Source organism: Pholcus phalangioides, unplaced genomic scaffold (assembly GCF_987345545.1).
Source record: "Pholcus phalangioides strain wild (caught in Gottingen) unplaced genomic scaffold, Ppha-v1.0 ptg000013l_1, whole genome shotgun sequence".
In the NCBI taxonomy this organism is placed as follows: Eukaryota; Metazoa; Arthropoda; class Arachnida; order Araneae; family Pholcidae; genus Pholcus; species Pholcus phalangioides.
The window spans coordinates 10,651,597-10,669,523 of NW_028301606.1; the positions used below are offsets into that span (position 1 = coordinate 10,651,597).

Consider the following 17,927-nt stretch of genomic DNA (forward strand, 5'->3'; position numbering starts at 1 on the left):
CAAAATTATTTAATTTGTTCCAGGTAAGCCCCCAAATTAGAAAATGAGCTTTATAAAACATTTAAGCACTGCTGTAAAAAAAACTGGCTAAAATAAACAATTTTATGGTTGAAAGAAGGATAATTTTAAGTAAAATGAGATAAAGATATTTCTATTTTACACTATGTATAAAACCGATTTGTTTGTAGGTGTGTCCTCATGTGACGTGGTTAACTCGTTTCTGTGTCTCATACTTATGCAGAATTATAAAAATAATCTCCTAGAATATCCAGATATATTATTCAGTTTGATACAAAGTTTTTCACCAGAGAGCATGTGCACTGAAAACATCCAGATATAGGCGTTTATCCTTGGCAGTGCGTTTTTTTGCTTTGCTTAATCACTCATTTTACACAAAATGGTTCAAAAGCTTTATGGTAAAGTAATTCTGAGGGGGTTATAAATTAATCTGCTTGAAAGACTTAACTCTGATGATGATTGTGTGAACATTCAGCTCACAATGTGGCTGTGTTGTGTGAGTGTCTGTATCCATGTGACCTAAAATGTCTGTTAGCCAAAAGACTGAAAAAAATTGTTAGCAAAAAATTTATAAGCCACAATATTATCCACTATCACTATATATATTATTTAAGTAAGATGAATTCATTGAAGCCATACTCTTAAACCCTTTGGCTAGTCTGGCCTACCAATACCTCATAAATTGTGTACTTTGTCAGAAGAATCAATCCTTCAAGGAGATAGTTTTAGGACCCTGCCCATAGTCAGAAAAAGAGTTTTGTTCATGTATGCTTGACAGACAACACATAAATGCCAAATTTCTATTAATTTTTTTTCCAAAAATGTCTTGCAAAACTCATGAACCAAGTTACGCACAGTCCAATTTTTCATTTTATGGAAAAATATGCTTTCTAACGTATTTCTACAAATGACAATCTATCACATTTATTCAATACATTTGAACAAGTAGATGATTTACCATTGGCAATAAGTCTGTTTGTGCATGCATGACAGATTTGATCTCCTGCAAAAAAAAAAAACAGGGCCAAATGGAAAAAAAACTGACAATGAAAATAAGTAAATTAATGAAATTTGTTACAATAACAGTTATTCAACTCAAATTCGGGTGAGAGATAAAAGACAAGAAATATTTCTCCATCAATGCATTTTAGCAAAGCCAGCTGTAAGGCCAGTGGGCCTTGCATCATGAAATCTGTGACAACACAGTTATGGTCAATTAGAGGTTTTTTTATGGTCTTCCAAATTCGAGGTGCAAGTGCAAGCCGATATTTCCTTTAAAAGTCAAAGACCTAATCATTTAAAAAAGGATGCAACTGGGGTCACATGAATAGGATGGTTTGTTCCATTCTTAAAAATGTCTAAAATATATATATAAAATATATAATAAAATAACATATTTTTGCAGTAAACTTGCGATTTTAGTATAAACAATTTAAGGGGAGCTCAAGTCAATAAGACATCCAACCTCTGTACAAAAGAACATTCCAATGTTCACAGATGTGAAAGCCGTTTTGTTGCCATCAGTTATTTTCTGACATATAAGTACTTAATTATTAACAGCACATGGTCGCAATTTACTACCATTTTACCGCAAAAGGAAGGCAGTGTCAAAATTAACTATTGGGGAACCTAACTTTGCATTTATGTAAATTTCATGCATCTATGTGTTAAGGTGCTACCATATTTCTTTTAAAGATTAAAATAGCAATAAATGAATATTCTTTTGATTACAATTTGAATATTGTAAGGTCTATTGCTTGCTGTGTGGCAAGATTTTTTTTTTAGACAGAGGTACGATATGTACATGTTAAAGAGAGGTGGTGACATCAAAACTAGATAAAAATAAGGAGGCTACTGCAGGAGGAAATACCTACTTTCCTTGTTCAGCACATCAACCTCTCAATTAGAGAAGTTAAATAAAAACCATTTGACATGGGCTATAAACTTGAGGGCCTTTTGTCTATTACTCGTGTTAAAAAAAAAGGCCATATTATGATAAAATGATCCAATAGCTAAAATTTAAAAAATAGGCTGTGCATTATGATGTCTGTATATTTTCAAAATTATACATTGTGTTGACAGTAAAATATATTACCTCTGACCAGAATTCCTCTTCTCTGGTATCGATTCAGTTTTTCTTGTAAGCTATAACTATCAGCTACAACAATCTTCTCACATCCTTCTCGAACCGATATCTAATAATCCATATAAATGCTATGATGAGATCCAATGAATAATGTGATTTGAAAGTTCAAAATTAACATGAATTTACAAAATTTACATGAAACACACAAAAAAACTTATTGTTAAAATTCCTGCTATGTTCATTAAATTTAAGAAGAGAGTCAAAGAATAGATTTAAATCACATCAATTGTAATGCCTCAGTACATTGATCCCACAATGCTGTTATATGACCCTGCTTTCATAAGCCAGACAGAACCATTAGGGTGTTGATATAACCCTTGGTTTTATTCCCCCCCCCCTTTGTATCTTTATTATTGTTTTATAATAATCCCCTATAGATGGCATGTAGTAAGCTATGTGATAATTTTCTTAGTTGGCAACATATGTTCATATACTGACAATGGCATAGTTAATATCTCCCTCACTTCGATGTTTATTCCAAAATCTATCACCTATTTTCAGTTATGCTAAATAAAGTTCTGATTTGTGAATATCACACAGATTAATCTTCAAAACTGCCCAGACTAAGCAGACTCCCCCACCTCCACAATACCAGAAAGAATTTCCGAACAAAATTGTTTAGCTTATGCAAAAATATTTATGGTACTTACCTGTAAATTGTAATCTTGTAAAATTCTTACAAGTGAATCCCTTAATCCAGGAATTTCTAAAGAATTAGGAATTTTCTGGATGAACATAATTGGATCAACATGGGTGCCAATATTTTGCAGCATTACCGTTATAAATCCTAAATGAGCAGAAAAATTTCATCAGAAAACCATTCCTCTCTTTCATATTTATTGCAAATACAGTAGACTCGCAACTAACCAGACTCCATACTATCCAGCCTGGTTGATTGAAGTTGATTAAAAATCTGATTATAATTCTCCATAATAAAATGATAATGATTTACTTTACCAAGGGGTTGCAAGTGTAATCTATTTGTGTAATCATTTATTAATAAAATAAGTTAAAATAACTTTTTTAAGATTTAAGCCTCTGTTTTACATTAATACTCTGTTTATTTTAACCATTTCTGCAGCAATCTAAAAATCATGAAATCTTCTGTAAAATGCCATGTTTTTTAATGAAGTGAGCATTCTTCGATTTTTCAACAGGTCCAAAGTAAAAAGTATAGGGAAAAGTGGTCAAATGAGAAATCATCTATACAAAATATCTAGGCTTGTCAATGACAAGTGAGGGTTAAAATTATATGAATTCATACTATAAGGTATACATGATTTCATGTTTCCTTATGAGTTTTTTTTTGAAAAAACCACTTATACAAATACAACACCACAACATGAATGAATGAATGAACGCCAGGGGCTCTGCCACTGGACTTATCTGGTTGCCGAGATCTCTTCCAGCCCAGCTTCGTGGCAGAGTCTGGAACAAAGTGAGTGCACCTAACAGTCTGAGTGGGTAGCTAGTGTCGTACTTGGTATTTCAGTGCTGCCATCTGTACTTCAAACTGTGAGTGAAGTGTAATGATTGAATATTTGTTACGTTGTAGGCCTGTTGCTCTCTGTGACGAGACTTTTTAACGGGGAGATCGGCTCGCATTCACGCCTCGAAGTTGGTAACCACAGAAAACCAACTTCAGCCGACCACCACTGTGGGGGTTCGAACCCTGATCCTCGCGATGCGAGTCCGTCACTATAACCACTCGACCACCACAGCGGCCAACGCCACAACAGGCAAAATGCCCAACGAGGTGGCTGAGAAAAAGATGCCCATAAAAATATGGATGTCATATATTTCAAAAATATAGCAACCCAATTAAAAATGCAATTAACAAAAATTTTAAACAATATATACACAATACACTTATACTTATATACACACACTTATATCATCTTACACCATTTAAAGATATATACCATTGGAATGTACTCCAAGAATGGGAAATGTCGTAAGAATGAAACATTTTGGTTAATAATGAAACATTTTGGTTAATAATGAACCAATATGATATTTTTAAAGGGGAAAAATTGTATTTAGGCCATTTTTATGTGATTTTGTGGAAAAAAACAGGCTGAGTTTTTTAAAAAACCATTTGGTTGAAACCAACGTGGTTTAAGCCAAACAACCCTGATCTAAACGCATAAAACAATGCTTCTCCTTCAGCTCTGATTGAAAATACTCTTTAAAAATTTGGATTTATACGGCCTATGCCATGAAATTTTTAAGTGAGAATAAATGAGTTTGGTGTATTAACAGATGCGCTTCACAAAAAAATTATTTGTAATGAAATTTTAGACTGATCAGAAAATTTAAAATATCAAAACAGGTAATTTTTCTCAGTAGTCACAATTGAAATTATAAAAAACATGTTAACCTACATAAAAGTAAGTGTTTTGCTATTTAACCTATCCATCAGGTTAAAAAAGCTATTTGACAACAATATTGACAATAAGTTTTTCACTGTTTTAATACTGAGCTAATTAATATTCGAGGTCAAAAACCTAACCCTGATGCTCTATTGCATGTATTTAGAATAAACAGCTCTATTTCACTTGACAAATTGAACACAGGTATAATCACAGTAGTTTAGATAAAATGGACCATAAAATTATATATTATCTATTCTAGACTCTTTGTATGTCGAAAAATTTAAAATTGCAAACTCGAATTAATATTTAGTTTTAATTTTTGTAATAAATTAATGTTTAAAAATAAAATGCAATATACGAAAATATACGAAAGTTTCTCATCATGTTATATATCTATTGTGTTCAAAAATATTATTCAAAAGCATTCATTTAGGTTTTTGACAGTTTAAACCAGTTTTTAACATCAAAACCCCAATGATGATTAGTGCAATCACTAGAAACTATGTGCACTCCATTCTGTTTTATTCTCTCACATGATAGCTCTCTCCCGCTTCCCATATGATTGATTTTTTTATCTTATTCTAAATTTCATTGCCCAATTTCTCAATGAGAGAATATACAGGCAAGTGAACTTATAACTGTATTTTGCTGAATGTAATGAAAAATAAATGTAGGTTTTGGCTACACACATGCACTATTTCCGTAAGTACAATATTTATACTGTATTATGTATTTCATTATTTTTCAGCCACATGCATTTCCATTTCAACTTTATGACAAAATACAGAATTTTTTATTACGTCAATGCAGTATTGCAATATATATGTCGCCTGGCAGTCAAGTGGCCAGAGAGCTAGCCTCTGACTGTGCAGGTCTGGGTTCAAATCCCGGTTTAGGCATGGATGTGTACTAACACTAACAAATTCCCTGGACAGATATATATCTCTTGGGAATATGTGAGGATCACATTTATTTAAAAAAATATATATACAATTTTCTGTAGAGTTTCTCCTTTTTAAACGTTCAATATAATGACTTCCCAATATAATATTCGTTTTCTGCAGAACAAAGGAGGGCTGTTATAACGAATATTGACTGTATTACTCCTTTTTACTCACATTATCATGGGTACAAATACAATGCCACAACAGGCAAAATGCCCAACGAGGTGGCTGAGAAAAAGATGCCCATAAAAATATGGATGTCATATACTTTAAAAATACAGCAACCCAATTAAAAATGCAATTAACAAAAATTATAAACAATATATACACATGATAAAATATTATACAATGTCCATAAAGAATATTATGGTTGTGTTATTCTAAGTATGGATAGCTTCTCGATTTACCCCAACATGTTTATCGTATTTCCTTTTAAACGTGTCAATTGTGTTGCAATTTACAACCTCCGGGGGTAAGCTATTCCATTTATTGACAACCCTATTAGAGAAAAATTCCCTGCGACACCATAACCTTGCATTGTCCCTTACCAATCGATACTGGTGTCCCCTTGTAAAAGCAGTCGATTGGCGGTATATTACAAGTTCATGGTCCATCCTATCCATCCCATTGAAAATTCACACTTCGATCATATCTCCTCGACACCTGCGTTCATCCAATGTAAACACATTCAAAAAATGAAGTCTCTCTTCATAATTATAATGTTGATATACTACATTTTGCAAACTCATGGTTAATTTTAAGCAATTTGAATGAAGATCTTGCCATCTGAATCAAAATTTCAAAATACAAGATAATGGTCTGAAGTCTAAGGTTGTAGCTGCTTGCTGTTAAACTTACATACTTTATTATTTTTATTAGAAAAAATATGGACTACTCACTAACCAGGTTTGTCCAATGAGTAATTGATAAGATCTTCCCACAACTCTTGGTCATTATTTTCTTTGCAGAATTCAATGGCTTGATCAATATTTCCAAGAACATGAGTTATTTGTTCTAAAGCTAATTTGAGATAGCCCATGGTTCCTGACATAAAGAGAATAAGGAATTGATAAAAAAAAATTAATGACAAAAATACCTTAGCAAATTAACACTACATTAATAATCCTCTGTACTGAATTAAAAAAAATATTGAGTATTAGTAGTAATGTTAGGCATTCAGTAACTACCCAACATAAAAGTTATATAGCACATAAAGTAATCAATACTCATCTATATGAATGTTAATAATACGCCATGTGACACTCACCTAATAGATATATTTTTTCCTTTATGAAATTTCTTTGTTCACATATTTCATAAGCACGCTCCAAAACATAATGGTTTGAGCTCTTCAAAAATGATAGCAATTTATCTGGATCAAACTCTGCATACAGCTCCACTAACTGACCATGAAAATCTGTAGTTAACGTTGGATCCTTTGCAGTAACTTTCGATAGATACTGAAAAACAATAATTGCAGTCCCTATATAATGAACTGGTGCATAATACAGTGATATCATGCTTCGTGTCTGGAAAATTCACCGCTAGGAAAATTCACGACCAACAATTCACTGCCATGCAATTCACCACTAGGAAAATTCACAGACTAATAATTCACCAAAAACAGTTCGATGCGAGTCAGTTAGCATGGGAGTGAGCGATTGAGTTACTGAGTCAGTGAGAGAGGAGTGAGCGAGTGACCTAATGAGTATGTGGAGTGAGTGATTAAGTGAGTGACCTAGTGAGTATGTGTGAGTGACCTAGTAAGTATGTGAGTGAGTAACCTAGTTAGTATGTGAGTGATTGAGCAAGTGAGTGAGTGAGTGAATTAGTCCGTTTTAACCTAGTAGTGTCACAAATGATTTAAAAATCTGATTGTTCTATGTTATAATTACAATATGGACCTAATGGCATATTTATAGCTTCAACGGTTTCAGCTCATCGTGATTCCAACATATGACCCCCACCATTATTGAACCCCCCCTTAGGAGTCGAATATGGAAAAACCTTTCTTAGTCAGTTCACGTCGTGAAACAAAACTATTCACAAAATTTGATATTTATAGCTTCAGTGGTTTTGGCTCGGCGATGATGAATCAGCCAGGACATGTTATTTTATATACAGTATATACACTCATTGCCATAAAAATTTGCGCACCAAGAAATAATTGTGGGATCGAAACGAAATTTGGCCTGAAGGTACATGTCGGGCAGATATGCAAATGATTAGAAATGCAGCGTGATTGCGCATTGCATAATGCCACTAGAGGGCGTTGAACTTCGTTCTCCTTGGAGTATAAAACAAGTAAGCAGAGCTTGCTGGAGTGTATTTAATCGTTTGCAAAGGAAATGCTGAGGTAGACATGCCATTACGCCGCCGTCGTCGAAGACCATATGAGCAGTTGTCAGAGTTCGATAGGGGAAGAATCATCGGAATGATGGAAGCTGGGTGGTTAGCTCGTCAACTAGGCCGTTCTGATTTTACTGTGAGGGACCAGTGGACAGAAGAGACGTCATTTACACGGCGACCAGGTTCAGGACGCCCTCGACAGACCAGTCATCGAGAAGACCGTCACATCATCCGAAACGCACGCGTAGAGCCAACTGCCTCATTGGCCGCTATCGAGACACAGGCAGCAGCTTCACTACGGGCCCCTGTGTCTTCCCGAACCATCGCAAGGCGCCTGGCTGAAGGACATCTGGTATCGCGGCGCCCATTACGTGTGCTGCCAATGACACCCACCCACCAACGCCTCCGTTTGCAGTGGTGTCGAGCACGACGGGATTGGACTGCAACGGAATGGAACCAGGTCGTCTTCAGCGACGAATCGAGATTCAACTTGAGCAGTGATGACAATCGTGTTCGTGTGTGGAGACCCCGTGGTGAACGCTTCAATCCTGCCTTCGCTTTACAGTGACACACCGCTCCCACAGCTGGTGTCATGGTATGGGGGTGCCATTGCTTACGATACACAGTCACCCCTAATATTGATCCATGGCACAATGGCAGCCCAGCGGTACGTCCATAACATCCTTCAGCCACATGTGTTGCCACTCATGGCAGGGCTCCCAGGAGCCATTTTTCAACAAGACAATGCTAGGCCACACACAGCAAGGATGTCACAAGACTGCCTCCGCCACATTACCACCCTTCCCTGGCCTGCTCTATCCCCAGATTTGTCACCAATCGAGCATATCTGGGATCATTTGGGACGGCAAGTTGGACACCCTACGAGGTTGGTCGAACTAGAGGCGCATTTACAGCAACTGTGGAACGAGATGTCTCAGGACATCATACGGAACTTGTATGCCTCAATGCCCGCTCGTATCGCATCGTGCATTCGCGCTACAGGGGGTCAAACAGAGTACTAAAACTTCTGTTCATCTGTACTTTTTTCTGCAATAAATGATCTTTTTTCTTGGATTTTCTAATCACTTACTTATATCAACGTAGTACTTACATGTGTAAAATTTCATTTCATTTTGACGACTTCTTCTGGGTGCGCAAATTTTTATGGCAATGAGTGTATATGTAGATACGCACTAATAAGACGGGATTTCTGAAAGTTCATCACCCATAGGGATCATGAGGTGTTAAAGTGGTATAGGGGGGATCATTGCTGAGTAAATTTGAGATTGCAGAATCCACACCAATGAAGTCGCTGGTAACAGCTAGTTCATCATGAAAAAATAATCCATTGCTTACATCAACAATGTTTTTTATAACATTAAAGTGATAACAGGAGATGATTTTAAACATTTTATGGAGTTAATTCATCGTGTATCCACTTACTTTATTATCTTTTAATTTTCTGTTATTATTCCTTTTAACATTTCGTTAGAAGATTCTGAATATATATAGTTAATATATTCTCTTGTGCAACATCAATTTGTAATTTCTTCCGTATCATCTCAATTCTTCTAATAAAGTCATTAAAACTTTCCTCACCCACTGGGTCACTCATTCACTCAGTAGCTCACTCACTGACTCAGTAACTCAATCGCTCACACCCTCGCTTTCTGACTCTCATCGAATTTTTGTTGGTGAATTTTCCTCGCGGTGAATTTTCCTAACGGTGAATTTCATGGCGATGAATTTTCCTAGCAGTGAATTTTCCGGAGGTGAATTGTTGTCGGTGAATTTTCCGTAAACCATCTTGCTTATGCATCAGGAGGGCAGAAAATTGTCTTATAACTGAGAGAAATGTATAAGTGACAAAGTTTGTAAGTGAGATCACTGTAATGAAATTTTTACTAAAACACTCACATTTTCATCAACTCTACATTGAGAATCATCTCTTTAAAAAAATTTTTTTTGACAGGAAACATTTAAGAGCAACAAAGCAGTTTTGTTACATGGAGACTCAACTTTTTCAGTTTTAAAAATGAAAACTGCAAACTCTGTACAAGTCAGCTTTTTGCTTTTTAAGAGCAATCCAAGTAAGGGATGTAGCCATCCTGGCTTCTAGTCCACAAGTTATAAAACCCATTTGCTCACCAATAAGGTGTTAAGTGAGATGACTCGCTCCGATGGATATTTTATATTTCCCAATAAGATTCTCATTTCGTTTTTTTTTTTTGTATCCTGTGCATATAATATGACAAATGTAAGATAACAGATTAGATGGAATGGGGGGGGGCCCAATCGCTTTAAAATATACCTCCATCCTAATATGCGTACATTCATCCATCTTAACGAAACCCAGAAACTTTTCTCCAACTCCCAACCCTATCTCGTCTGTAATTACCACAAAATTTGTTAATCGCGACAGTACCCAATTGTCCAGGGAAAATATGTTGTAAAACTTTTTTATGTTTTTTTCTTTTTTTTTTGACACAAAATAAAGTGTGCCAGACTCTCCCAAGAAGCTGGCCTAGAAGAAATCTTGACAACGGGATAAGTCCAGTGGCAAAGTTCTGGTGTTCATTCAGCCATAACATCTGTTCTCTCCTAAACCCCAAAGTTGAGCAGCATTGGGTAAGGTTAGTACTTGGGAGGGTGACCATCTAGGACCACAGCATTCTATTTGCATACTTTTATCACTATGCGATGGCACATGTTCTTTTTGATAGGTTCAATCCATAATAAAAACTGTGCTATGCAAGTTGGTTACTAACTATCACTTAAACATAGTACATGCACCTTATCAACATTCCTCCATGGAATTTTTAATGGAGAGAAGGAGAGAGAGAGAGTGTGTGTGAGCACAGGCCTGTGTGTGGCCCTGTTGTATTTATAACATCAGAGTTATGCCTGTTTTGTGTTCTAGTGGTGCCGTCATCTTTCTTCTGCATAAAAGTGGAAAGTGGCAGATGCCTGAATTTTCGTATTATGTAAGTATTGCATTGATGGTCTGTTAGTTCTTTGTGTAGAGACTTCTTTCAATTGGTGGCTGGCTCACATAACAAAGTTGGAAAACCACAGAATATTAACTGCAGCTGACCACAGAAGTGCCTCCTATTATTTTACTGTATACCAACTTTTGTCATACATCGCCAGACAACAATTTTCAACAGGTGAAGTTAGATGGGAAATGAAAGTGCTATCTATCCATGATTGGCCTAGGCCCAGTAAGTAAAGAACTTTTTCAGATGTTCTTGCCCAGATTTGAACCCATGGACCTTGACATAACCTTCATAGTGGAAGACGAACATCTTGCCACTCTGACACATAGTGCCTCCTGTTGGAACTAATCATGGGTCTTACTGATGCGAGCTCATCACAACACCCACAGAGCACACAGCTTTTTATTACAATACTTCAGTAACGTAGCAAGATTAATTACATCAATTTTTAAGGAAAAAACTTTTTAAGAAAGTTGAATAAAATAGCAATTTTACTTTTAAAAGGTTTAATTTAATTATTACAAGATATAAATTTTTCATGCCTTCTGATGTTATTGTTGAAATTGAAACAATTACTGTATTATAAAAATAATATCTTTGAATACAGCTACCTTCTTTGTTTTTGTCAGTTCTTGATGTCGTAGCTAAAAAACATTTGCAACTAACCTGAAACAACAACTTTGGTTTGTCTTTAATTTTCTCAACCACCAACTCCAATGGAATTCGATCCATGTTCTTCACTAACAAGTTTGTGGCATAGGCGGGATTTAATTCCATAAGCTTCTCCAAGTAGTTTTGGATACCAGTAAATAACCCATGCTTCTCAATCAGTTCAAATACTTTTGTTTTATTGTTGATTCTACAGTCAAAAAAAAAAAATTTAATATTTTTTTACACACAGGCACAGTTAGAACACTACATGAAAAATTAACCCCCTTCATGGACAGGCTTTTGACAACAAATTTATAAGATCTGTATTTAAAGTAATAGCAATAAATCTCAAAAACTGGTTTCCCTGTTTACATGTTGGAAACAGATTACAAAAATTTCTCTGGATAAATTCAACAAATTAATGCAAGCCAGAAATATCTGTATGTTCCCAAAAACTTAATAATTATTGGAGGTGCGATGTACTTAAAGTGCTATCACTTATCTCTTGAATCATCATTTGATTATTTTTGTCACATTACGGTTGTTTTCCGCACACGAGAGCTAATTAAACTGGAACTTACAATTTATTGCCACGTCTGGTGCAGAGACTATTAACCCATTTGCATCACAGCTCTTGTGTATACATGAATTGCGATATGACTATGAGGCCAAGTGAAGTATGGTGGAGAAGGCAAGAATTGAGAGACAAAAAAAATTACATAAATCGCTACGGTGGCCGACCTCAAGAGCAGCTGAATGTAGGAGCAGACATGAAGACGCAGAGTGAAATCGAGAGCAGGGCAGATACCCACCCCCCCTTCCCAAGATCCTTCGGCATCAAGATGTCAAGGGGATCTGTGAGAAGAAATCTGTTTCACTTGAACAAGACTAACGTCCTAAGCCTGTGGATGTTTCAGGATAGTTGTGAAGCTCCCACCTTCTGGTACAAGATGACGGCACTGTGCCCAGAAAGCCAACTGGACAGTCATCAAGAGGACAAACGTCTATCTCCATCAGAGCAATAAGATGGTCGCATAGTACGAAAGCCCTGAAACTATCCGCTGACTGACACTATGAACTAGCGTGATTTTTACAAAAAATAAACATAAAAGGGTGGATACGTCAGAAGTAAGATGAAGTGATATATGACAATTGAATCTGGTGAAAAGGCTACGGAGCCAGAGAGATAGGTTGTTGACTGTTCAACAAGAGAGCACATAGAAAGCTCTGGTTTAGGCAACTATGTAAATAATTATTATAAGTTATTCCCGTTGGCTCTTGTGTATACATAAATCTTGATATGACTAGGAGGCCAAGCGAAGCAGTTTGTTCTGGAGAGAGTCCATTCTTATTTCTGATAATACGCCCCAGTCCCTGATGGTTCCCTCAAGTTTTTCCCAACATCTTCGTTTCCAAGGTATGCCTCAAATGAGTGATAGCATATGGTGTCTTGCAAATTTTCATTATTCCAAAATTTTTTAAATTTATATACCTAGACAAAAGCCCTTACAACTTGCTAACTGGGAACACGGCACACTTTGCACCCTCGCTTACACCATCCCTGGCAATTACTCTTTTAAAGACTATTCTGCACTTGGTGATGAGAAACAATAAAATGCATGTATCATTACCTCTGGATATATTCTGTCAAATAGGTGCCTGGCTCTCATTTGGGTCTCAAAGTTTAAGAAGAAGTTAAAACACTGAAAAATTTAAGTTATCTTATTTTATAATGGCATTGGTGATCAGAGGTACTGCTTGTATAAAAGCATAAGGTAGTGTGAATGTATACAGACCTTTAACAAGAATGAGGCTCAGAATCCTCGGCTGGTCAGAGAAAGATGCCTATTTTTCTCAGGATTTGAAGATCGGGAAAACTTAATCTCTTTATATTCATTCTATTTAGTCTGCAAGATTTTTTAAGTACAGGAGATTGATTCTCTTCAGCTTGTTTGAGGGATTCTGAGTCTTGTGTTTGATCATCTGGGAGGGGGGATTTTCTTTGTTCATGAGATGTATATTCGTTTGGTTTAAGAGCATAGTTTAGGTGATTTGATTCTTCATTGAGGTGGATGAAATTAAAATATTAGTTAATTTATTAAACATTAGCCATGTAAACATTAGTTAGTAGTTAAAACTACTGGGCAACATGAATGAGGGTTTTATAAGAATGATGTTTTTTTCTTTTTTCGTCATGGAGGTGTGGTTTGATGTTTTATCGATATATTGTCTGCAATCAGTTAGACAAATAGTCTTATTTGGTTTATGTGTGCTATGTTTCTCATTGAGTATCAACCAGGCTTGTCAAACCAGAGATTTATATGCCAACCAATCAACTCTTAGTGTAGGGAGAAGAGATTGAAAAATAAATAAAACTCTAAATTCAGGGTGTATGAACCCTCAACACATTTTAACCGAGGCAGCTCGAGCTTGCCTGCTACCATGGTCTAATGTGTTCTGATCTGAACAGATATTAAATGCTCTCACTACATAAGTGCGAAAAGCCGAAAGTTTCTGTTGCATGGGATGGCGAGATCTGAAATGAGGTGGTAATGAGACCGCAAAAGGCTCACGATAGACAGAGGTTTGGACTCTTTCTTGGACGTATTAGTAACGAAACAGAAATCACAGTTCCAAACCTCTGTCTATCGTAAGCCTTTCGCGGTCTCATTACCACCTCATTTAAGATCTTGCCATCCCATGCAACAGAAACTTTCGGCTTTTCGCACTTATGTAGCGAGAGCATTTAATATCTGTTCAGATCGGAACACATTAGACACACAGACAGACATGTTAGAACACACACAATGAACATGAAACCATCAGAGCAATTGCGATAGACAGGGGGTTCAACACCAAGATTGTTGACGAAATAAGTAGAAAATTCTTGAAACCGGCATGAGGAACCACGCTAGAAAATATTACAGAGAGACCACTCAAAGAAAGTGTAGTCATACCCTACGATCCAATACTCTCACTGAAGATCAAACCAATTCTTAAAAAGTTTAATCTAACAACCATAGATGTGCCCACTAAAAACCTTGGGTTTCATGCCCCGTAAAGATGCTATACCGCAGAATAAACAATGGGGCATTTATTACATTCCATGTGGTGATTGTTCTCTTGGTTATATAGGACAGACAAGGAGACCCATAAAAGCAGTAGATTTCTACGAAGGCACATATATTCGAGCCTTCAAAAATACACAAGTTAACGATAATAAATCGACACCCCGATCGCAACACCATGGCTTAAATTCATTTCGAGCGTGAATTATAAGAAAATTCGAATAGACCAATTGGATAGCACTATTCCGCAAGTATCCAATCAGGATGTTGCATTAGTATCTCACGCAGGCTCACAGCTTCATTCTGACCACGACGTTTGAAGTGAACAGACGTACTTCGTCCACTGAGCAACCGAGCGTTAAGATTTGTTATTCAACCCAAGTGGGAAACTCGGTCAGCGTGATTAATGGTTAAATTTTCCTCTAAAGACGGCACCCATCGGTGTTGAAATGCATTAGGACTTTTTATTTTCGTGTATTTGCCTTATTCGTTGGTGTCTTCTTAATAACATGAATACCTGTTAAGTATTTCACCCACACGATCATTTGAGCTTGGGCTTAAAGGGTTAAAGCTGATTTTTCTCCTCTTAGGTCGAGTATTAATTTATTGTTCTTAATAATGCCAAGATAACTTAATCCTCAAAACAGCACTTATCCTTTTGATGTATTACATAATGAGGTTGATTTTTATTAAGAAATTTATTTCAAAGGTGTTTCTGGTGCTCCAGGGACCGGACAAGTGAGAAGACAATTTTTTTTTGCCTCCATTGACTGTTTTGGAAAGGTGAGGAAATAAAAATGCACACTTGCCACCTTGTACAGGGATGGCTTTTAAGCCATGTGATCCATTGTGGCTGCACGTGTTTTCCTAACAAAAAAGTTTTTTTATTAGGAATTGTTGGGTTAAGTCGTGAGGGTGGGACTGACAAGGATCCAGCCCCAGACAATTTTTATTATTTTTCCACACTATAAATCGACTGTAAAAGGCCATATTTAGCTCAGGCTGCATCTACATGAGTTAAAGGGTTCTCATGTTGAAATATGGTAGTTTTATAGAACCCACAAATTATCATAGACATAAAATTATGTTTTTGTATTGCATTTATATATAAGTGTTACGTTAAGTTTTTCATTCGACAGCGCTAACTGTGAGTGAAATTGGAACTTTTTTCTAATTTATTGGAAAAAACATTAAGCAATCATAAGTATTTTGGTTCAAACTGCACCTTTTCATCTCAATTAGTTGATTTGTTAATTATTTTTAAAATGTATCCAGAATTTCTCATCCACCCTGTATATCTATGCAATAAATTGGAGGAAAAAATTATGTATTCTTCAACTTACTCAATGTATAATGCAAGAGCATTATCATATTTCTCATCATGGATGTAAAGCTCACAGAGACTTTCATTCAATTCTTGAATTGGATATGGCTGTTCACTCATGTAGGCCTTGATTGTTGTTACAATGGTTGAAATGTCATATAATTCTTTTGGCCAAGTACGAATCAATTCTAGAAGTCCCTAGAAATTGAGAAGAAAAAGTAGCAAAATGAATATCTATTCTTTTCTTCTAAGAGAACCAATATAATTACTAATAAATCATCTACACAATAGAAACACACAAAATCAGCATAGTGTCTAATTGCTCTACTGTAGCATAAAAATCAGGCAAAAATATATATTCCACAAAATATTTTCCATAACGCCGAAGATACTGATACACACAGTGAAGGCATTAATAACCTATAGTGTACATAGATGTATGCAGAATTTTCTCGAGGCGGGTGTTTCAAAATTTTTTTCTTTTGGGGGGGGGGGGGTGACGTTTTTCACTGCAAAATAAAATTATTATCTTGGCTTGGGGGTTAGAACCCCCCCTTTGCGTATGCTAATGATAGTGTGTCAAAGACCTAAAATTTCTAGAAAGGAAGTGTAAAAATTTCATTTATGAAATCGAACATCATAGTTTTATCCCCCCACCAACCCATAAGGGCACCTATGTTCTTAAACAACCCGTGTTCCTGGGACCAACCAAAGTTAAAATAGGGAGTCATTTTTTGACATATTAGGAATTATAAGGTTTCTATATGAGAGCAGTAATTTCTGTAATCTAATTCACAAACTTAGAAGAAGTTTGACATATATTATGTATCACCATTCACTCCCAATCTTCAGTGAGCATAAGCATTACCTTCTTCCAGAAGTTATATTGAAATGGTGTAAATTTATATGATTAAGACAAAGAAATGAAATATCCACCTTTGGGTCTGTCTGCAAGAATTCGTTCAATACCAACTCATATGCTGTTTGTCTCAAGGGAACTTCTATCGGTAAATAAGGTGCAATAGCTCGCAGCTGATGAAGCTGTTGGAATCTATAAACTTCCTCCTCCCACAAGTTATTGTTCGATCCATAAATGACGGAGCATAATTCTGCAGCTTCATTGTATTTTTTTGACCTGAGCAGATGATTCAGATAGAGTTGACCTACAGTCTAGAAAATAAGACAGTATAATATGTGAAAAATTCTAAGTAAATTACACAAAAAATCGTAAGAGTTAATATGTATACTACTGCTAAACCATACATCCACCTGATGAATTAATTTGAACATTAAAATTATGAACAAGATTAATGAACATTAAGAATTTTACTATTGTCCTCTGAGAAAGACAACAGTAAAATTAATGGATTTAAAAAAAAACTGATAATTATATTAGCTTCTATGTAAGTTACTAAAAAACCTATAGCTAAGCATGATATAAACAGTAAGAAAATGAATATCATGAAAAAAAATTACCATAATTTCCTGTGTGTAACATACATTCAATCTAAGAAAAAAGTTGCTCTGTGGACGATACCACAATGTTTGCTGCTTTTTTTTTTTTTTAAATTTTAAAACTAAGCAAAAAATTTCATTAAATTTTTTCTCACATAACATGTAATTTCACCACAGAAACAGGATTAGAAGAAATGGTATATGTCTAATTGCTATTTCATTAGGTTTGTTTTCCCCCACCTATCCTAACCTGCCTGAGAAAAAAATTTAGGGAAGAAATGGTAAAAACCTGCAAATGCAGGCTATATCAGGTCCGTAGCAAAGGAGGGAAGGTAAAGAGAGGGTACCCAAAACTAACTGGAATTTCTTTTTAAAGTATGTTTATTCAATTTTTTTTTTAAATTCTTCAATTACCTTGAAAGTATTCTCCATTAGAGCTAATACACTTGTCGAGTCTTTTCTTCTATTGCAGAAAACATTTTGAAATTCATATGTTATGATGACGAACAGCGCCATCATCATTTTTGTTTACACCTCATTCATGTTGGCAAGACACTTTCATTTCAAGTCCTTCATTTATAGGAATAAGGAAAGGTCACAC

At 35.7% G+C, this 17,927-nt stretch overlaps 1 protein-coding gene across 1 annotated transcript in view; it reads right to left on the bottom strand.

The window, feature by feature from the left end:
- Window positions 1–17,927, bottom strand: part of lt (vacuolar protein sorting-associated protein light) — a 49,343-nt gene that overhangs the window by 4,433 nt on the left and 26,983 nt on the right. Inside the window, exons 14-21 of the mRNA XM_089240703.1 lie at window positions 16,808–17,041; window positions 15,891–16,069; window positions 11,495–11,687; window positions 6,751–6,943; window positions 6,387–6,527; window positions 2,815–2,951; window positions 2,114–2,213; window positions 977–1,021 (exon numbers count right to left, since the gene is read on the bottom strand). Of these exons, the coding sequence (XP_089096829.1) occupies window positions 977–1,021; window positions 2,114–2,213; window positions 2,815–2,951; window positions 6,387–6,527; window positions 6,751–6,943; window positions 11,495–11,687; window positions 15,891–16,069; window positions 16,808–17,041 (1,222 nt within the window). The remainder of the gene's footprint in view (window positions 1–976; window positions 1,022–2,113; window positions 2,214–2,814; window positions 2,952–6,386; window positions 6,528–6,750; window positions 6,944–11,494; window positions 11,688–15,890; window positions 16,070–16,807; window positions 17,042–17,927) is intronic.